Source organism: Echinops telfairi, unplaced genomic scaffold (genome assembly GCF_000313985.2).
Source record: "Echinops telfairi isolate 266 unplaced genomic scaffold, ASM31398v2 ScPeMD7_7420;HRSCAF=8458, whole genome shotgun sequence".
Classification (NCBI taxonomy): domain Eukaryota; kingdom Metazoa; phylum Chordata; class Mammalia; order Afrosoricida; family Tenrecidae; genus Echinops; species Echinops telfairi.
In genome coordinates this window covers 51,006,169-51,026,100 of record NW_022111320.1, presented here as the reverse complement: position 1 = coordinate 51,026,100, position 19,932 = coordinate 51,006,169, and the positions used below count along the sequence as shown (strand labels likewise).

The following is a 19,932-nucleotide window of genomic DNA, read 5'->3' as shown; positions in this document are numbered from 1 at the left end:
CGGGTCCCTCAGAGTTCCGAGTCGGCAGTACCCCGTCCCGCGTCTCGTCTAGGTTAGCGGGGGCCCTGGATCCCGCGCAGGGCCGACCGGGCAGACGCAGCGGAGCCGGAGCCGGTCAGTGTGGCAGGTGAAGGGAGCGGAGCCGGGCACGGCGTCGGGGGCGGGCCCCGGCCTGTCGGAGCCCGGGACTCACTGTCCAGCCGTCCGCAGGCGCGATGAAGGCACTCATCTTGGTGGGAGGATATGGGACGCGGCTGCGTCCCCTGACACTGAGCACCCCGAAACCACTGGTGGACTTCTGCAACAAGCCCATCTTGCTGCACCAAGTGGAGGCACTGGCTGCGGTAAGGCCTGGAGTCGGGGTCGGAGCTGGCGGGGCAAGGGACGGCTCATGACTGGAGAGCGGGGGTTCCGTGCCTTTTCATCGAACCCACCTGTCGACCGGGCGGTTCTGTCTGGCAGGCAGGTGTGGATCACGTGATCCTGGCCGTGAGCTACATGTCTCAGGTCTTGGAGAAGGAAATGAAGGCGCAAGAGCAGAAGGTGAGGCGCCTATGCATGGCCTCTGCCCTTGCTTCCCGCACAGTCTCCCACCCTTGAGTGAAGGGAACCTGACAGTTTGGCTTCTCCTTTCCAGTTAGGAATCCGCATTTCCATGTCCCACGAAGAGGAGCCTTTGGGGACAGGTCAGTAGGAACAGGAAAGTTCCCTAGACGGGGCCAGGGCGGAGGGAGGAAAACAAGACCCAGTCTGGGTGGAGCCCGCTGAGCCTGGATTCAGGGGCTTAGACCGCCGCCGCCGCCGCCCCCTCACCCCCCGCCCCGCCCCCAGCAAGGTGATGACTTGCCCTCCTCCCCAGCTGGTCCTCTGGCACTGGCTCGTGATTTGCTGTCCGAGACCGAAGACCCTTTCTTCGTCCTCAACAGTGATGTGATCTGTGATTTCCCCTTCCAAGCCATGGTGCAGTTCCATCGGCACCACGGCCAGGAGGGCTCCATCGTGGTAAGTCGCCTCTTCCTTCTCTGACCCTCCCACCACCCTCAGCCTCAGGCTGCCACCTTATACAGTGGGAGCACAGCAGCACCGCATGTCTAAGCTTTGGGGCACGTGTCTGGAGATCTGGGTCAGTGTAAGCATCAAGGCCCAGCCCTGGCTTTGGCCTGAGGTCTTCCTGCACTCAGGTGACCAAGGTGGAGGAGCCCTCCAAGTACGGCGTGGTGGTGTGTGAGGCCGACACGGGCCGCATCCACCGCTTCGTGGAGAAGCCGCAGGTGTTTGTGTCTAACAAGATCAACGCGGGCATGTACATTTTGAGCCCTGCAGTGCTGCGGCGCATCCAGGTGTGTGGGGACCATCTGCTGGAGGGGCTGGGTGGGGCAGGCCACCGCCACCGTGACTCTGCTCACGAGACGCCCACTCCCACAGCTGCAGCCCACGTCCATTGAGAAGGAGGTCTTCCCCATCATGGCCACAGAGGGGCAGCTCTATGCCATGGAACTGCAGGGTGAGGCAGGAGGCCACGGGTGGGGGTGGTCTGTGGCTGGGCTGAGCCTCCTGATGCGGCCCTTCCTGCAGGCTTCTGGATGGACATTGGGCAGCCCAAGGATTTCCTCACTGGCATGTGCCTCTTCCTGCAGTCACTGCGACAGAAGCAGCCTGAGCGACTTTGCTTGGGCCCTGGTATTGTTGGCAACGTGTTGGTGGTGAGGGGACCCTTATTTCACTCCAGCCCAACATCAACACTAACCCTCCCCACCCCACCCCCCAGTCTTGGGGACACAGGGCTCACGGGGATCTTCCTCACTGCCCACAGGACCCAAGTGCCCGCATTGGCCAGAACTGCAGCATTGGCCCTAACGTGAGCCTGGGCCCTGGCGTGGTGGTGGAGGACGGAGTGTGTATCCGGAGGTGCACGGTGCTGCGGGACGCCCACATCCGCTCCCACTCTTGGCTTGAGTCCTGCATTGTGGGCTGGCGCTGCCGTGTGGGCCAGTGGGTGAGCCAGGAGCTGGGCCAGGTGGGCAGGGAGGTAGGGCATGCACAAGCCCCACTGACAGACAGTCTGTGCCTCCCCCTCCAGGTGCGAATGGAGAATGTGACGGTGCTCGGGGAGGACGTCATCGTTCACGATGAGCTCTACCTCAATGGGGCCAGCGTGCTGCCCCACAAGTCTATTGGCGAGTCAGTGCCAGAGCCTCGCATCATCATGTGAGGGTGTGCTGTGGGGCTGGTGGAGCCCCCCTTGCCCATCAGCCAGGGGACCACTGGCTCTGCACAGAAGTGCCCTGGACTCGCTGCCACGTGCCTGGGGTGGACTGGATGGTGAACACCTGCCTCCTCATGTGGGTGCTGCCTCCTCACCTGGCAGGCTCCCCACTGGGCAAACCCCACATCCCCCACTCAAGAAGCCCGGGGCAAGGGCTGTATGGAATAATAATTTAATGCTCACTGTGGCCCTGACTGAAAGGCAAGCTCAGGCACAATCAGGACCTCTGCTGGGCTCCCACCACTGAGGCGACATGCAGGCAAGATGAGGGTCGGGGAGGGGGGACTGGTGCAAGGCAAGAGGAGCACGAGGGGGCGGGGCTAGGTGGCCGAGGAGGTGGTGCTGCTGCTGGCTGCTTTCTCCCAGTCCTCCACTGACACGATGGTGGCCTTGCAGAAGAAGCAATCCTTGTTGTTCATCAGGTGCTGGTTGATGCAGGCTCTGCCACAGGATGCAGGTTGATGCAGGCTCTGCCCCAGCCTCCCACGCCAGCACCTGGCCGCCCGCCCACCCCGCCGCCGCCCCCACCCCGCTTACTTGCAGGACTTGTGCCCACAGGGCTGGAACACAGCCGAGATGGGGTGGGCATAGCAGATGGGGCAGAGGTCTTCCTCACTCGTGGGCTGCAGAGAGGACAGTGCAGGGTGGGCCGGGTTGGGCTCCCCCAAGGGACTTGTGGGGACGTCAGATAAATGGAAATAGAACATAATGGGATTTGGCCACAGACTTTGGAGCCCCCTCATGCTAGCTTCTCTACCGGGCACACTTGGATGGCACAGACTCACCGTGGCTGCACTCACCAGTGAGGCTGCCGCCGCCTGGGCAGACGCGGCAGTCAGGTGTGCCAGCATCTGCTGCACCTGGGCCAGCTCTTCAGTGCTGATATAATCTGTGTCTGATGAGAAACGTGTGGCTTTAATTCTGCCTCTTGAGTAGCCTTAGCCGAGGGCTGGCTCTACTAGATCCTTGGGCCTGGCCCAGCCCCCAATACCTCTAGCTGCCACCCCCACCCCTCAGTTATGCAGATGGGTGCTCCCCTCCACTTACAGCTCTGCAGGGAGAAGCGCTTCCGGTCAGGGGCAGGCAGGGCGGCGCCGGGCGCTGGGGGATCTGACAGCCCCAAGAGATAGCATATGGAACGGAGCTGGAAGCAGGGGTCAGCCAGGAGCACGGAAGTTGCTCGCTCTGTCCTGATTGGGGGAGGGGGTGCTCAGGCCTGCTGGGAAATGCTCTGCTGAGCGAGAGGAGCCACCCAGAACACCTGGGTGCTAGCCAACTCAGGATTCCGTGGTATATCCCTGCTGGGCCCAGAGCAGGACCCAAACAGCCTTGACATCACCTTGCGGGTGGGGGGCTTGACAGCTGCCAGGTGGGTAAAAGTTAACGAGCCCTGTGGCACATTTAACCCTTCAAAATCACTCCAGATCTCCTCCCACTGCCGCTCCAGGGAGAGGAACGCTGCAGAAATCCTTGAGCCAAATGCTCCTGTGGGCCGTGCTCGCGCCCCCTCTGGTGGCCACACGGTGTCCCGCCCCCCTCCTGGAGCCAATGGGGGCTGGAAGCTCTGCCGTAAGCCACGCCTCCCAGCGAGTACTTAACCGAGGGATCGGGGGCGTGCTGGGAGACAGCGAGAGCTGCTGGCGGCGCAGGGAGAGTCCCGGCTCCCTGGTCTTGACCCATTTGGCGCCACTCACGTCGGGTGTGAGCAGGAGCGGGTGAGTTCCTAAACTGCGTCCTGCCCCATCCCTGGCGGTCATTGCCATGGCCCGGCTGGTGCCGCTGGGCGCATTGCTGGGCGTGCTGCGCTTCGGGTTAAGCGCCCCAGACTTCCCCGAAGACTTCCTGCCCCCAGTGCCCCACAACTGTCCCGCGGGGTGTGTGTACGCCGCCGACCTGCTGAGCTGTGCGGGCCGCGGGCTGCAGGAAGTGCCGGCGGCGTTGCCTGCCACCGCCACGGACCTCGACCTCAGTCACAACGCGCTCCGCCGCCTGCGCCCCGGCTGGTTGGCGCCCCTCTCCCGGCTGCGTGCGCTGCGCCTGAGCCACAACGAGCTGGAGGCGCTGGGTCGCGGCGTCTTTACCAACGCCAGCAGCCTGCGGCTGCTCGACCTGTCATCCAACGCCCTGCGGGCGCTGGGCCGCCACGACCTCGACGGGCTAGGGGCGCTGGAGAGGCTGCTGCTCTTCAATAACCGCCTGGCCCGCCTGGACGAGCACGCCTTCCACGGCCTGGGCGCCCTCAGCCAGCTCTACCTGGGCTGCAACGAGCTCACCGCCTTCTCCTTCGACCGCCTGCACGGCCTGGGCGCCGCCCGCCTCCGCACGCTGGACCTCTCCTCCAACCAGCTGCACCGCATCCCCGTGCCCCAGCTGGCCGCGCTGCCCGACTTCCTCAAGAACGGCCTCTACTTACACAATAACCCCTTAGCCTGCGACTGCCGCCTCTACCACCTGCTGCAGCGCTGGCACCAGCGGGGCCTGGGCGCCGTGCGCGAATTCGCGCGCGAGTACGTGTGCCTGGCCTTCCGGGTGTCCACGTCGCGGGTGCGCTTCTTGCAGCACAGCCGCGTCTTTGAGAACTGCTCCGCTGCCAGTGCCCAGGACTTAGAGCGGTCCGAGGAGCAGCTGACGGTGCAGGCGGGCCAGCCCCTGCGGCTGCGCTGCAACACCAGCGCCCCGGCCACGCGCGTCGCCTGGGTCTCTCCCGAGCACGAACTGCTCCTGCCGCCGGGCTCCCGCGATGGAAGCATCCAGGTGCTGGCCGACGGAAGCCTGGCCATCAGGAAGGCGCAGCAGCAGCACCACCAGGGCATTTTCGTGTGCCTGGCCGCCGGACCCCACCTCCACAACCAGACGCACGAGTACAACGTGAGCGTGCACCAGCCGCGGCCGGACGCCAAGGGCTTCAACACGAGCTACACCACGCTGCTGGGTTGCATCGTGGCGCTGGTGCTGGTGCTGCTCTACCTATTCGTGCCGCCCTGCCGGGGTTGTTGCTGCTGCTGCCGCCAGGCCTGCCACTGCCGCCGCTGCCCCAGCTCGCCCAGCCCCCTGCAGGAACTCAGTGCTCAGTCCTCCGTGCTCAGCGCCACGCCCCCTGAAGTACCCAGCCGCAAGGCCAGCACCCACAAGCACGTGGTCTTCCTGGAGCCGGGCAGAGGGGGCCTCAATGGCCGCGTGCAGCTGGCCGTAGCCGAGGACTTTGACCTCTGCAACCCCGGGACCCTGCAGGTCAAGATCAGCTCAGGATCTGCTAGCTCCACGGCCTCTGAGGGGCCTGTGGTGACCTAGGCTGCTCAGGGTCCCTGGGCCATCGCCTCGCCTGCCGCTTGCCCTGCTCCCTGCCGCGCAGTCCACTCACCCAGCAGCCCGCCTAGGGCCAGTTTCAATGCACTTCTGGAAGGTTTGGGGTCCCGGGCCTGTCTCCTGCTCTGCCCCATCAAAGGACTGCCCAGCCCCTGACGTAGCAGAGTTGTTCTGCAACTGGCCCAGGGAGCTCCAGGTTCCCACACTGCCCCAAGAGGAAAGAGGCTGAGGCCCATCTCGCCAGTATTTGCAATCAGGTTCCAGCAGCTGCTGGGGTGTGGGGCTGCAGGGCTGGGGGGATGTGGCAGGCCACAGGGAATGAGGGAGCTCTGGAGCAGGACCTGGCGCCCCCACCAGGTGGAAAGAAGGAACAGACTCCACCAGCACCCAATCTACTTAAAGCCTGCCCCCCTCAGATGACAGATATGGAGTCTGGAGGCAGGCAGGAGGTAGGCGGCTAGTGCTAGGAGAGACTGCAGGGGCTTGACCTGAGTCCCAGGAAGACTGGCCCTGTTCTTGCCAGGCTTCCAAGAGGACATTGCCCATTCCATAGCAGCCTCACGGGAGGAAACAGAGGGCCAACAAGGCCTGTGTCCTCAGCTTTGCGGCAGCAAAAAGCCTGCCTGGCCAAGCTGAGGGGTGTTGGGTGGAGGGGGTACTCACTGAGCCGGAACTTGCCGTCCCTCGAGGCCGGAGCCTCTTAAGGGCTGGCACTGATCTCAGCCTAATGGCTGAGGCAAAGCCCAGCTTCTTCCCACACGTCACCCCCAACTACAGGGAGAGGTCTTCGAAATCCTCCCTCGAGAGGAGGTGGGACTGGAACCCTGTGGCATGCTGGGCCCAGCTATCATGGAGTTTCTCAATAAAGACCGGACACACCCAGAGCTAGCGCCTGCCTTCTCAGGTGCAGGTACTTGTGTTTGTGCGCGTGTGAGCGCGATGCCCCTGCCTACAGCTTTCCACCTCATTAGTGCCACAGCCCGCTGGCCATTGCAGGTCAACCCTAGGAGAGCCTGACTCCCGACCCCTGCTGGAGGCAGGGCCACGGCCTAAGGCTGCAACCAGTGGGCTCCGACAGGACCCCTGCTCTGTCCTGCTGGTGTCCTTTCTCCTGCCCAGAGCTGCCCCCTGCCCCCCCCACACCCAGCTTCAGGTGGTCTCAAAGGTAGTCCTGAGGCAGTTTTAAAGATGAGGACACAGGTGCAGGGAGAGAGCTGCTGTTGGCAACACTCACCCTGAGGCTGGGCCATGCACCAGGAGCTGCACCAGGATGCCCGTCACTGCCACCAGGATGGGGTAGTGGTCCACGCTCTCCAGGCCTGCGGGGACGGGGAGGAAGCACATGCCCACATGCCCACAGGAGCAGTGGGGCCCGGGCCTGCTTCCTGAGAGCTTGGGGGAGGGTGGGGAGAAACCAGGCCTAAGGGGCATGTGGAGGGTCTCGGAGTCCTCACCAGGCAGCCGCAGGGTGACCACACGGTCAAACAGGTTCCTCTCAGCCGTCACCCGGTTCAGCACCTGGTTCAGCAGCTGTGAAGGCAGAGCCCGTTGGGTTGGTGGATGAGCAGGCTCACCCCGGGGCGTCACCAGCATTGCCCCAAAGCCGAAGGACACACCTGCGCCAGCCGCCGCAGTAGCATCTCGGAGGTGGGCTGGGTCCAGTCGAGGAAGGTCCCGGGCACCAGCGTAATGGTCATCTCCAGGACCCGCAGCAGGCTGACCGAGAGGTCGAAGCAGGTGGCGCACACCTTGAGCTGCCGGCTGTCCACGAAGTTCCGTTCCAGGCGCTCAGCTGCCTGCTGGATCTGGGCCACACCGCAGGCAGCCAATGGTCAAGCGGCCTGGCCGCACCCCTGGGGCTGAGCCGTGTCTCTCTCGCCCCCTCTGCCCACAGGGCCGCAGCATCACCCACCTCCTGGATCATGCCGATGAACTCTGAGAAGGCCCAGTTGAGCTGGTTGAGGACGCTGTTGAGGAAGCTCGGTGCCACGTCAGGGCCCTGGCGCAGCAGGTCAGCCATGTGCCGCTGCAGCAGGGTGGAGGGGCAGGGCTCTGCAGGGCACAGGAGGGGCGTCGGGGGCAGGCCAGGGTAGAGGTCCCTGCCCATCTGCCTCTGTCCTCGCCACGGAGTTGCTGGTATGAGGACGAGGATGGAAAGACAGCTCCCTGGGACTACAGGTGATGCGGCAGGGAGCCGTGTGGGACCTGCTAGGTCCCTCTCGGGAGCAAGCAGCTGTTCCAGACTGCCCTTGTGCTGCCTGACCTGGGCCCAGCCCCGTCACCCCACCCCAGCCTGACCCTCCAAATGGGGTCAGCCCTAGACCCCTCCCCACCCAGGGATCTGCTGGGAGCCGAGGCTTGCAGCAAGCTGGCCTCCCTCTCCTGTCCTCTGCTGCCCTTGGCGTGGCCTTGGCATGTGGGAGGGGGTGGGCGCCGAGCCTGAGGCTGGCAGGCACCAGTAACCAGAGCCCTCAGCCAAGGCCGGGACCGGCAGGCCTCCCTCACCTCCCGATGCAAATCAATAGTTCCTGCGGCAGGAGGACACAGTCCTGGCCCCGCAGCCACCATCTGCACGCCACCCAGTTCCGCCAGCGCAGGACCCAGGTGACTGGCAAGGATTTGCTGTGACTTTGCACAAGACACCCCTCACGGCAAGGACAGTCCTGCGAGCTCACAATGCACAGGCTAGCCATGCAGGGGGACAGCCCGGTGCTCGAGGCCCCAAAGCTTAACTGGACCATGGCCCCAGCACAGCCTCTGCTCTCAACCAAACCACCACCCCCGCTTCCAGGAAGACCCCCCAGCGGCCCAAGCAGCTCAGTCTGTATCGGACTTGGCCCTGGGATAAGGTCGGAGGCCGGGCTGCTCAGTGGGCTAGGGGCAGGACCCTCCCTCACCTGCGCAAGCCCGGGAAGGCGTTGCCCTTTGTCCTGGTCACCCAGACCAAGCATTGGACCCCAAGCGCAGACGGGACAATACCTTGTCCCCCCACACCACCCTGAACCCCAGGGGTGCAGTCCCGGGGAAGCAGGGAGCTTGAGGCCCTGCGGAAGAAGTGGGTGGTGAGAGTGACCCTGGGATGGGGGGGTTGGTGGGTGGCGCAGCCCGGGCGCTACTCACTCTGGAGGCTGGGCAGGTTGGCATCCTCGGGCTTGGTTTTCAGTAGGTGTGGCAGCCGTGTGTAGCGGTACCCGAACCCACAGCCCTAGGGGCAGGTCAGCAAGGGGTGAGTGGGGCAGGGTGCCCCTCACCCAGACATCATTGGCCCCCACACTCACCCCCACCCCCTGCAGCCAGACTTACCCTCCAGAGCCGCACTAGGATCCAGTTAGTCTGGGCCCACGGCCGCTGCTCATAGGGCGCCAGGAGGTTCCTCACCATGGCGACACGCCTATGGGCAGACGTGGTGGGTGAGGGGGAAGGCCAGCGCAGTGCCCCCGCCCCAGCCCCTCTGCACTCACTGCTCCTCGGGGATCCGCTCCACAGCCCGCAGGGAGTGTGGGTAGCACACGTAGCTGGCCAGGGCCTGCATCAGCGAGTCTCGGGTATCTGTGGGGGGAGGCCCACGCCTCATGCCCACCTGAAAGCAGCTGGCTAGAGATGCCACCTGCCCACCCCCCACTGCACCCACCCCAGCCCACTGTGGGTGCCTCACCGGTGCCTATGATGCGCGTGTCAGCAAAATGTTTGGCAAGGATGGCGGCCAGGCGGGTCAGGGTCTCCTCATAGCCTGGGGGCGATGGCAGCTGGTGAGGAGTGGGGCCCGAGGCAGGCCAGCCCCTCGTCGGGGCCAGTGTTGGGGACGTGGGCAAGGCATTCACTGACAGGTGGTGGACTCAGGAGGTAGGGCAGGTCTTGACACACATCCCAGTACACACCCTTGAGGGCACGGGTCAAAGCCCCTTAGTTCCCCCCACGGTCCCCCACAGCTCCACCTCTGAGCACATGCAGCCCCCAGCTAGGCTGAGGCTGAGACGGGGCGCTGACACCCCCACCTCCCCATCCAGATGCAGACCACCAGGCCCGGACTGGAAGTGTTGGTCTTGATGCCGCTCCCCCCCGAGGGACGCTCATACCCTGGCCCAGGTGGGGCAGCAGGGGCAGCGTCCAGCTGGTCCCACAGCCCCAACAAGGGAGTGGAAGCAGGGGCCGCACCCCATGGGCACCTCCGCTTAACTAGCAGCACTGGGAGAGCTGCCCATACTGAGGCCCTTGGACCGCAAGCAGGCTCCCCCCACAGGGCCCTGGGAAGCTAGTGCCGGGCAGGCCACTCTGCTGTGCCCCCCAGCCCGAGAAGCCTGTCACCTGGGAGCTCCTCCATGCTGTGCACAGGGCCGAAGTAATTCTTGAGGGCACTGTAGCTGTTGATGGCCACGCTCAGGTAGAACTCGGGCATGAAGGCGAAGAGGGCGCCAGTGCGGTCCCCATGCTCGATGGTCTGCAGGCAGACGCGCAGCAGCCAGTAGATGTCCAGCATCTTCTCCTGTGGGGGCCACACACAGGGTCAACGGGGCAAGGGCTGGGCCTCCCCCAAAACACGAGGGGCTCAGCCAGGGATGGGGAGCACAACACTGTGGCGACTGAACCCTGCCTTGTATCTTGGGAGGAGGAGGGCGCGAAGGTTTGAGGCAAAGGAGTGACATGCCCACAAGAGCGGACATCGCCAGGACACGGGGGCTGCAGGGGACAGCAGGATGGAACTGCAGGGAAGCCCAGTGTCAAGAATGCGGGCAGGTCCTGGGGGCCATGCAGCTCAGGTTGCACGGAGCAGAGGTGACTGGAGGAGATGCCCACAGAGGGGGTCCCCAGGGGGCAGAGTGAGACAGGGATGGTCACAGCAGCCAGAGCAACAGGCCAGCCATGAATGTGGGTCCTGGGTTCTCAGAGGGGGCCCTCGGCCACCCCTGGCCCTGGCTGCACTCTACACCAGGTGTCCTGAGGGCCTGCGGAAAGGGTGTGAGCAAGGAGCCAAGGGCACAGCGGGGCTTGGGCCACAGGAGCCAGGAAGCCTGAGGCTGAGGACTGTGTGGGCAATGGCTCTGACCACCCAGGGTGGAGATATGCTCCCAAAGATGGCAGGGAGAGCCAGCTTCCTTCTAAGGGGGCCAGGCGGGCAGTGGGCAGGGCCCGAGTGGGGAAGGGGATTCCCTTGGAAGATGACCACCCCCAAGGCTGGCGAGGAAGAGGGGGTGAGTGGTGGGTGGCCTGGGTCAAAGAGAAACCTCCAGGAGGAACCCCAAGCCCAGGAGGGCCAGCTAGTGATGGGCCTTGTGGGGACAGGCCCCAGTGGGGCAGGAGGGACTGGGGGACAGAGCACAGCCCAGAGGGAGGGCACTGTTTCATCTCCCCAGAAGGCCGAATGCCCTGGGAGGGCACACACTTGTCTTTCTGGTTCCCCACAGTGGCACTTGCCATGCAGGCATGTTGTTGAATGCGTGAGTGAGTGAGGAAAGGAGCAAGAGAGTGGCCTGGGGGTGGGGGGTGGGCACGAGGCCTGGCGAGGGGCTGAGGACTGGCCCCGACCTCAGACAGGATCAGGAACTGGAGGGGAACTGAGTTCGAGTGCCGTTTCAGAGTTCAGGGGTGGGGTCTGGGCCCAGCCTGGAGGACCGTGCGCACGCAGAGCTGCAGGCAGTGTGGCACGTGGCCACACCTACACACCTTGGAGTACAGAGTGGCGTGGACCCAGGCGAGACGGCGGCTCAGGTGGTCCAGCTTCTCTGAGAACACCTTTTGGCTCTTGGTCAACTCTGCAAGAATATCCTTCCGCTGCCACAGCGGGGGAGGGCGGGCAGTCAGCTGCCTGGCCCTAGGCCTACGTTCACACTACCAGTCTTGGGCTGGCCGAGGCTCCACCCTCCCAAACTCAGCTCCAACACGGATCCCCCAGGGAGGCTGGGCAAGCCTCAGAGCAGGCTGGGGGGTGGGGGGCCTGGGAAGAGGAGCTGACACCAAGGGCTCAACAGAAAGGAAATGTCTAGTAAACCAGGATGGCAACATATGAACAAATGGGCTTGATACAATTGATGTATGAATTGTTACAAGAGCTGTAAGAGCCCTCAATAAAATGTTAAAAATAATAAACCACTGCGACTTTGTAAAAAAAAAAAAACGGGCCTGGGGTAGCCTCCACTGGTAGGAGAGGTGCTGCTTGGGTGGCACTGCCCGGGGCCCATGAGCCCCTAACCAGGGCACCCCCAGACCTCCGCGCCAGAACTACAGCAGGAGCCGCTGTGCTCATCAGACCCCCAGCTCTGCTGACAGTGGGGAGCGGGCTGCCTGGGAGTGGAGTCCAGCCCAGCCCAGCCCAGCCTCAGCAAGGGCCCCAGGGTGTGCGGGGAGCCAGGCCTTGCTTCCTGCTGAATCTGCAGGAGGCACTCAGGGAAGAATCCATAATTGATGAGGAGGGGGCCATGCGTCAGCACTTAGCAGGCTGTGGGCAGGGACCTTTGGCAAGGCTGCCGCAGGCTGATGGCGAAGGCACTTGGCCGGCCGGTGGCCCTGCTGCAGCCCCACCCTCACTGCACGGCCTGCTTATTAGGGCAGGGTGGGGTTGAAGGCAGTTGTGGTGGCCCCTGCAGAGGCAGGGTGGTGGCAGCCCTCACCCCTGGCCCCAGGAACCCAGCTGCCTGCCGAGGCTTACCCACTTGGGGCACCGGTGGATCTTGTCCTCAGTGTCCCTCAGAGCCACCGCATACTCGTTGACGTCATCGGACACACCCACCATCTGGAGCGATGGGCAGCACAGCCAGGGTGACTCCTCCCTCAGGCTTCTCGGAGACAGCCTGCCCAGACCCCAGCCCTGCCATGTGGCTTCCCACCCTGCCAGACCCCGCCCTCCCACAAGCTGGCAGGGCCTTACGCAGGCACACTCATGCACATTAGCACACATGCCCACACCCCGCGGTGGCCGTGCAGAAGCCCCTGTGGTCGTGGCCGGCTGGTAGGCAGGACCTTGCCCAGCTGCTGGTGGACGCTGAGGCTGTACATCATGACGGCGCCATCGAGGACCTCCAGCAGCGAGTTCTCTGTCAGAGGCTGCTCAGGCTCCTCCGGTGGCCGGCCCACCAGCAGACCCTCGTTCCAGTGGCTACCCTCAACTGGAGAGGAAGTGGGGAGGCAGCGGGGGCGGAGCCAAGGTCAGGGCTACCCTGGCCTCTCTGGGCCTCCCCGAAGAGGCCGCCCTCTGCCCCTCCTGCGCCTGGAGCAGGATGCTGTTTCTGCAGTATCGATCTCCTCCCGCCCTTGAGGCGCTGCCAGGCCACAGGCCGGAAGGGCAGGCTGCATTTCGGGGCTGCGGAGGGTGGGGGGGGTGGGGGTGGCGGGGAGGGTTGTGTGTGACACGAGGGCCCTCCCTTGCACCTACTGTCCTCTCGGGTCCTCTGCTCAGCGCTCAGCGTGCGGACCTTCACCTTCTCCAGGGTGCTCAGGGGCCGGCGGGGCGTCATGAGGCTCATGGCCGCTGTGCTGAGGAAGCGGTTGGCTCGGCCCAGGGTTGGGGAACTGAGCCAGCCGGGCCTGGGCAGGGGCAGCGCCCCCCCTATGGCTAAGGCCTGTATGGGGCGCTGCAGCGGAGAGAGGAGGCCAGAGGCCACTGAGCTCCCCAGGACCAGGGCCCACTCCAGGCGGGCTCCCCTGATCCAGGGGGCCAGGGAGAGGGGCAGGTGGGGATCCCATCTTCCCACAGAGCCTCTTGGGAGGCCCTGTGTGACCCCCCCACCACCGCCCCCTCCCCACGGGGCACCTGGGCCACAGTGGGAGAGGGCTCTTCGTCCTCGTCCAGGTCGTCCATGGTGGCCGCCTGCAGCTCCAGTGGGTCAATCAGGATGTTGGCCTTGGAGGCAAGTTCGTCTGGGAGCAAAGGCAGGGCCCTCAGGTCCGAGGGCAGGCGGGGACCCCGACGAACATTGCACCTTCCCCCCTCCTCCCCTCCCCGCCTCTGCCTTGGCTCCGCAGCCCAGGGGCCTCGCCTCCTGCCAGCCGTCAAGGCGCCCTCCGTGACTGTCCGTGCTCCAGGGCCTCCACTGTGCCCAATTCCCCTGGCAGTTCCTTCCTTTGCCTGTCCACACACCATCCATCAGAGACGAGGGGGCACTGCGCTCTCTCCTCCCCGCCCCACCCCGGGGCTGGGCTCGCCACACCTCCACAGAGGGAACCAGCTCAAACACCTGAGTCCGACCCTGACAGGCCCCACAACCCCCTGCCGGCGCCCACTCCCCACCACAGGAGCCAGGGGCAGCAAACGGTCAGCTTGTCCTGACAGCAAAGACAAGAAGGGGGGACACACATGACCGGAAGCAGAATGACCTTGGACCAGAGTGGACATTGAAAAGCGCCCGTTCTCACGGAGCCAACCAAGCAGACGCTGCGGATGGGAGCCTTGTCGGCTACGTGAACGTCCACCAGAACAGCAGCAAACAACAAACAAAAGAGGCTTTGAATCTCCATTCCTCTACTGCCCCTCCCTCTCCCCATCCCTTGAGCCCCCATGGCTGCAGGGAGGGTGCTTCATCTCCAGGCCCCAGGTCTTCTCCCTTGAATGCAGTTTGGGCAGCACCTGCACCCCCACAAGCCCCTGACTTGCCTACAGGGCTCCCAGGGAGCAAAGGCGCCCCAAATCCAAGGCCTGGAGGGGCAGCTCAGCAGCTCCCGGCTGCAGGGCCTCGGACGCCCTCTGGTGGGCACAGGGAGCTCAGCAGCCACACTTGCCCAGCCCTGCTCACTGCCTGCTGGTACCTTTGAGGGTTTTCCGAAGGTGGGAGAGGAGACCCCCGAGGCGCTGCAGGTCGAAGTAGTCTACCTTGCCATTGTAGAAGATCTGAGGGGGGACGTAGGCCTCTGTGGGGAGGCGGGGAGCCAGTCAACAGTCTGGATGGGAGGGTCCCCACACCCATGCAAGCGGATGGGCGTGGATGGGCCAGCCTCGCCCCTGCCCATATTCAGCTCAGGGCCCACCAGTACATGGGCTGAGAGGAAGGCAGCAATAGGAGAGAGGGGCTGGCCCACCCCTGCACATCCCTGCTACGGAGCAGAGAGGCTCCCGATGACCCTGTGGGGATGTGTCACCCGCTGGAGCCCCCACAAGGCAGGCCCTGACAGGGCTGGCAGGGCAAGGGCTCAGAGCAGCACTCACCCTCGCTGAAGGAGGCGCGGGGGTGGGACACCTTGTACTCGTCCCAGAAGTGGCGCAGGGCAGAGATCAGCCGGTGCAGGAAGCAGACCATGTACTCAGGGGGGCAGAGCATGGGCATGTTCTGTGGGCACCAGGCATCAGCTGTGTTTGTGCGGCCCAGAGCCGCCTCCTCACCCAAGGCCCTGCCCTGGGGTCCTGGGTGCAGGGCCGGGCAGGATGACGCAGGCTGAGAAGGGCCAGAAGCCAGGGGCCTGGGGCCTGCAACACAACCAGGGTCTGGCCAGGTGGGTACCTACCCCGCGGCCGCTCGCGTTCTCTTGCAGAAACTTCCGGAACTTGGTCAGGAAGATGTACCGGGACGCCTCGCCCTTCAGAGGAGGGAAAAAGAAGCCTGCGGTGAGGTGAGAGTGAGGCCCAGATGGGCCAGCTCACCGCCACACGAAGGCTAGACCTCCCGAGGGAACCTGCGCCCTGAGGCCCAGCACCCTTCCCCGAAGGCCGCTCACCCCATTGTCGTCCCTATTGTCCAGCAGCAGCTTCAGGATCTGGACCTGCAGCTCTTCGACCACTATGGCAGGGGACAGGGGCCAAGGGTTGGGGCCTCGCCCTCAGGGGTTGGGGTCAGGGATCCACCACCATTGCTTTCTGAGCCCCAGCTTCGTCCCACTCCCAGGAGCACCCCACCGGGGCCTGAGGTTGGGGCTCACCTTCAATGCGCTTCTTCAGCCTCTGGCAGCCCCGTTCATAGGCCCGGCGCCGACGCCGCTCCTCCGCGGTCTCCTCCTCTTCCTCCTTGCTCTCTTTGCCCTGGACATGGATGGATGGACACACACGGACACACACACACGGAGCAGGCCTGCTTCAGACACCAAGAGTTGGGCCAGGGTCTCACGTGCCAGGTAGCTCCTACAGCCTGGACCAGCCCCCACTGTGCCCGCCCACCGCTGCCCACTCAGGTCACCCACCTCCCTGCTGGAGCGGAGCGGCCACCAGGTGGTGGGAATGAGCTCGCGCAAGCCGGCCTCCTCCACGCGCAGGGGGCTCTTGATGTAGAAGAAGACCACGGAACGGAGCACGTCGAAGCTGGTGGTGGTCAAGGTGGAGCTCGGCTCTCACAGAGTGCCCTGTACACCGCTTGTCTTCCCCACCCTGGTAGTGCCCACCAGCCCCCTGAGACCCTGGGCCCTGAGAAGGGAGGTGCACCACAGGTGCAGGTGATGTGGGGCAGGCGGGGCCTGGCCGCTGAGCCCCTGGCCCCACCTCAGGGCACCCAGCTGTGCTTGTGCCTCTCAGACTCAGCAGGTGGCCGCCAGGCCGCCAGCCCAAGGCAGGGCGCTCCTCCTGCTCAGACGGGTCAGAGCGCAGGAAGAGCTGGCTCCCGAAACGACGCAGAAGAGGGAAGGGAACGACGACCCCACACATCTGTGGGACACGGGGCCCACGCCTCTCCACTCCAGCCATGTGGCAGCCAGCCGGCCCTGGGGACAAGGACGCAGACTCAGGGAGCCTGTGGTCTTTTGCCTCCCCAGGGGGCCCTGGCCAGACGGACACTGCCTCCCTGCTCCCTGCTGAGCCCAGGGCTCCACATGCCCCTCCTGCCCCGCAGCAAGGGGAGGATACAGGACGTTGCTGAGCAGAAACTTTCGGGACTTCTCGTGCTTCAGGATGGCGATGGTGAGCCGCAGGTAGTGGATCTGCAGGGGGGGGGGGGTGCTCACAGTGGGTGGCCCAGGTCCAGGCCCCTGGGGGCAGGGATGGGGCGGGGCAGGGCAGGGGTCCCACCTGCAAGCCCAGGTCTGGGACGATGGGCGAGAACCGGTACAGTCGCAGCAGGGACAGCATCAGCTGCTTCAGGCAATCCTGGACCTCAAAGTCCTGGGTGGGGGTTGGGGTTGGGGCAGGAGGAGGGTGGACTGCTTGCCAACCACTGGGGACCTTCCCCAGCTGCTCCCTGCCACACCCCCGCCTGCGCCTGAGAGCTGGCCCCGGGGCTCACCTCCAGGAAGAGCCACAGGAGGTCCAGGACCTGGCGCACTGTTGACTGCGCCCTGGCAGGGGGGCCCGCCTCCACGATGCCCAGCAGGAAGCCCATGAGCACAGCCTCTACCAGGTACACCATGCGCTGCACCGAGGGCAGCACCAATCAGGTCCCACCCCAGCCCTGGGCACCCTGCCTACACGCTGCCAAGGCCACACTGAGCAGGCTTTTGGGGACCCACCAGCCCCGCAGGCTCTTGGGGATTCTCATGCAACCCCCCCACCCTGGGGTGGTGGTGGTCTTCTCCAGGGTCTGACTCGCCAGCAAGGGCCAGCATCACATTCTCCCACGGGGCCTGGGCCTGTGGCCCTGTGGGTTAAACACCGAGCTCCTCACCACAAGGGCAGCAGTTCTAACCCACCAGCCACTCCTAGGGAGGAAGATGCTCCCTAAAACTTAGAGCCTTGGGAACCCACAGGGGCAGTTCCTCTGGGCCCTACAAGGTTGCTATGAGTCGGGATGGGCTTGATGGGCATGGGCCGTCTTAGTGGCACTGATGCCTAGTGATTTTTGCTCTAGGAACCCCCTGCCCATCTGCTAGACCGTCTGTCACCTCCTCCCCTGGGCGTTCTCTTGGGGTCTGGTGATGTGGGACCTCCTGGTGGACATCACATGCCTCAACACCCCAGGCCCCGGCCACCAGGCCCGGCCGTCCCAGCACGTCACCCCTCACCAGGAGTGGCGCGAAGCGGTGGAAGATGTGGGCCAGCGTCAGGAGGACGGTGGGCTGGCCCTGCAACTGCCACTCAGAGCTCTCCTTCTCCACCAGCCGTCCTTCCTGAGGAGGGGGGAGGTTGGGGGGGGGATGAGGGCAGAACTGGGAGAGACCCCCTCCCCCCCACCCTGCCCGGCACATGCGCCCCTACCCCCTGCCCCCTGGACCTGGCTCACCACAGGATCCAGGTCCACCTTGAGCACCGCCTGGAAGCAGCCAAGCAGCCGCTGTGCTCGCGCCAGGTCGGCCCGAGGTGGGTCCTGCAGGGGCCGGTAGCCCGCCACGGGGTGGGTGCGACCGAGTTAAGCCAGAAACCTGTCTGTGACCTAGACACCCCTCCCCCTCCCAACAGAGAGCCCTGAGGAGGGGCCTGGGGCTCTTGGGCAGGCCTGTGGAGTTGGACGGCCAGGTGTGCCCCCCAGCCCCACAGCCCATTTAAATCTCCTCTGCTGCTTCTGGTTCTTGCTCTGGTCTGCGAGAGGGGGAGGGAGACGGCCGTCCCATACCCCATCCTACCCCCGGGAGCTCCCACGCCCCGTCGCCAGCTCCCCAAAAGGATATCGCAGGGGGCGGCTGCCAAAGTTGAAGGCCACGGACTCCTTGAAGGAGAGGCTGATGGCTGGGAAGTAGGCCATGCCCAGGCCCCTGGACAGGTCCTCGAAGGCGGTGCCCAGCGACACTCCGTTCCTGGAGCAGAGCGTGGAGGGGCTGTAAACCAGGGCTGGGAAGGACGGGGCCAGGGTGGGCCAGCTGGGCTGGGGCTGCCCACTTTCCGGCTACCACACTCAGCCAGGCCTCGGGCAGGAGGGTGGAGACTGGTCTGTGCGCAAGGTGGGTGACTCACAGGCAGAAGGACAGCGTCCCTTCGTCCAGGTCAATCAGGCAGCTCACAATGTCCCCCGCAGCCCAGGCCTGCCCAGGAGAGGAGGTCTCACGGACGCAGAAGCCCAGCCGCCTATCCCCTTCCAGGGAGACGGGCCACTGGACAGAGGACCTGGGCGCCCACCCTATCACCAGGGGTCTAGGACCCCACACAGCGGCACAGCAGCTCCGAGCGGCGGGGCAGGGTTGGGGGTGGCGTTCATGGCAGGGCCTCACCTTGCCGTAGCTGGTTGTGGTCACGTTCCACTTGCGCACCCGGTTGCCATCGTAGGCATAGGAGTTGTGTGTATCTCCGACCCCCTCCTAGAGAGGAGCAGCCGTGAGGACCTGGCAGCCAGCTGCAGGGCAGAACCCACCAGCCACTAACCCTGCAGTGCCAGGCTTTGCCGAAGGGGGCTGGGGTGCCCTGGGGGGCGGGGAGGGGGAGCCTGAGCGCAGCCCCCTGCGGTGTGCACCTCCTGGTTGAAGCGGCAGCTGATGGTGCACCAACCGATCTGCATGAGCCCCTGGGAGGAGATGAGCACCTCGTAGACCCACTTTCCTGGAAGGAGCCGAGGCAGAGCTAGGAGCCCCTGGGCACAGAACCTGCCTCCCGCCCGGGCCCCTCCAGTACCCTTCCAGCTCCCCAGGCCACAGCAGAGCTGGCCTCACCTTTGTACACACACGTGGTAGATCGGATGGTTCCAAAGTTGCTGTGTCCAATCACCTGGGGGACAAGCAGGGAGGTGGGGACACAGAGCACACTACACCCCCCCACACACACAGACACCCCTCAGGTCTATCCCTGCTGGAGGCAGCCCTGGGGGTGTCTGCATGACATGGCCGATGCTGCATTTTGGCGGGAGGAAGGAGGACTTGGGGGAAGGCCAGGGCCATGAGAGAGGCGTGGGGCTGCAGCCACCTCAAAAAGGGATCGGGGCACTTGGGGCCCCTGAGTGATCTGTGGCTGCGGTCACCCAGGCGAGTGTGGTGACAGGGCCACATCAGCAGGACTTGGGGCTGTGCTAGAAAGGATGGGACCCTGGACCCTTCCTTACTCACCCCCAGGAGGTCATCATCAACCAGGAGAAGCCCCTCAAAGCCACCAGTGTGGTCCAGGACCACCGTGGAAGGGCCAAGCCGCCCTTCGTCTTTTCCTGGAAAGGGGAGAAGTTTGGAGTCAGGCAGGGGGAGGGTCTGGCAGAGTGCACAGGGCATGCTGCGCTCACCAGGCCAACCTCCAGCACCTCCCGGGCCATCACCCTCAGCCCCCACCCCCAGAGGCTGCATGTACCCTGGCCGTCCTCATCCTCACTGTCCACCTGTAACAGGTGGTCCAGATGCTCTGGCAGGTTCTGGAAGTTCAGGGGTTTTCTGGAGAGAGCAAGAGACTATGAGTGATACACAAGTCCTGGAAACCACCAGGTGACAGGATGCTACCCCCACCCATCGGATTTCGGGAGGTGGCTGCTGGGACTCCAGGAAAATGGCCGAGATGCAGGGGTTCAGGAAACTCAACTCCAACCAGTGCGCTCTGGGGCCCAAACCCAGTCCCCACCTGCACACTGGGCACAGGGTGTCTGTCAGTCCCTGCCTGCACACTGGGCACAGGG

General features: G+C 64.7%; 3 protein-coding genes across 4 annotated transcripts in view; 2 read left to right on the top strand and 1 right to left on the bottom strand.

Moving 5' to 3' along the window:
- Positions 1-30: 30 nt before the first annotated feature.
- Positions 31-2,453, top strand: GMPPB (GDP-mannose pyrophosphorylase B). 2 transcript variants are annotated; one of them, XM_045297397.1, is made up of 10 exons: positions 31-114; positions 211-344; positions 463-543; positions 638-686; positions 860-1,002; positions 1,182-1,340; positions 1,426-1,504; positions 1,576-1,703; positions 1,814-1,996; positions 2,081-2,453. In XM_045297397.1, the coding sequence occupies exons 2-10, from the start codon at positions 216-218 to the stop codon at positions 2,210-2,212; spliced, it is 1,083 nt and encodes a 360-aa protein (XP_045153332.1). In that variant the 5' UTR covers positions 31-114; positions 211-215; the 3' UTR covers positions 2,213-2,453. The 2 variants fall into 2 exon arrangements, with proteins under 2 accessions (XP_045153332.1, XP_004715223.1); XM_004715166.2 differs by having other exon boundaries at positions 1,814-2,453.
- The window catches only part of RNF123 (ring finger protein 123), a gene marked incomplete at its 5' end in the record, with an annotated part of 20,588 nt that continues 3,078 nt past the window's right edge, over positions 2,423-19,932 (bottom strand). Inside the window, 36 exons of the mRNA XM_045297710.1 lie at positions 2,423-2,707; positions 2,804-2,889; positions 3,052-3,161; positions 3,314-3,456; positions 6,807-6,891; positions 7,027-7,102; positions 7,189-7,377; positions 7,485-7,624; positions 8,693-8,777; positions 8,876-8,963; positions 9,034-9,121; positions 9,228-9,302; positions 9,878-10,055; positions 11,234-11,341; positions 12,216-12,299; positions 12,527-12,672; positions 12,939-13,137; positions 13,317-13,423; positions 14,309-14,410; positions 14,706-14,826; positions 15,002-15,073; positions 15,212-15,273; positions 15,413-15,512; positions 15,671-15,788; positions 16,326-16,399; positions 16,488-16,580; positions 16,702-16,827; positions 17,417-17,521; positions 17,635-17,749; positions 18,020-18,145; positions 18,303-18,370; positions 18,557-18,643; positions 18,796-18,881; positions 18,992-19,046; positions 19,382-19,476; positions 19,614-19,693. Coding sequence (XP_045153645.1) covers positions 2,587-2,707; positions 2,804-2,889; positions 3,052-3,161; positions 3,314-3,456; positions 6,807-6,891; positions 7,027-7,102; positions 7,189-7,377; positions 7,485-7,624; positions 8,693-8,777; positions 8,876-8,963; positions 9,034-9,121; positions 9,228-9,302; positions 9,878-10,055; positions 11,234-11,341; positions 12,216-12,299; positions 12,527-12,672; positions 12,939-13,137; positions 13,317-13,423; positions 14,309-14,410; positions 14,706-14,826; positions 15,002-15,073; positions 15,212-15,273; positions 15,413-15,512; positions 15,671-15,788; positions 16,326-16,399; positions 16,488-16,580; positions 16,702-16,827; positions 17,417-17,521; positions 17,635-17,749; positions 18,020-18,145; positions 18,303-18,370; positions 18,557-18,643; positions 18,796-18,881; positions 18,992-19,046; positions 19,382-19,476; positions 19,614-19,693 — 3,793 coding nt within the window. The remainder of the gene's footprint in view (positions 2,708-2,803; positions 2,890-3,051; positions 3,162-3,313; positions 3,457-6,806; positions 6,892-7,026; positions 7,103-7,188; positions 7,378-7,484; positions 7,625-8,692; positions 8,778-8,875; positions 8,964-9,033; positions 9,122-9,227; positions 9,303-9,877; positions 10,056-11,233; positions 11,342-12,215; positions 12,300-12,526; positions 12,673-12,938; positions 13,138-13,316; positions 13,424-14,308; positions 14,411-14,705; positions 14,827-15,001; positions 15,074-15,211; positions 15,274-15,412; positions 15,513-15,670; positions 15,789-16,325; positions 16,400-16,487; positions 16,581-16,701; positions 16,828-17,416; positions 17,522-17,634; positions 17,750-18,019; positions 18,146-18,302; positions 18,371-18,556; positions 18,644-18,795; positions 18,882-18,991; positions 19,047-19,381; positions 19,477-19,613; positions 19,694-19,932) is intronic.
- On the top strand, positions 2,805-6,454 carry AMIGO3 (adhesion molecule with Ig like domain 3). Its single transcript, XM_013007860.3, has one exon. It carries the CDS (start codon positions 4,028-4,030, stop codon positions 5,555-5,557), a length of 1,530 nt encoding a protein of 509 aa, XP_012863314.1. The 5' UTR covers positions 2,805-4,027; the 3' UTR covers positions 5,558-6,454.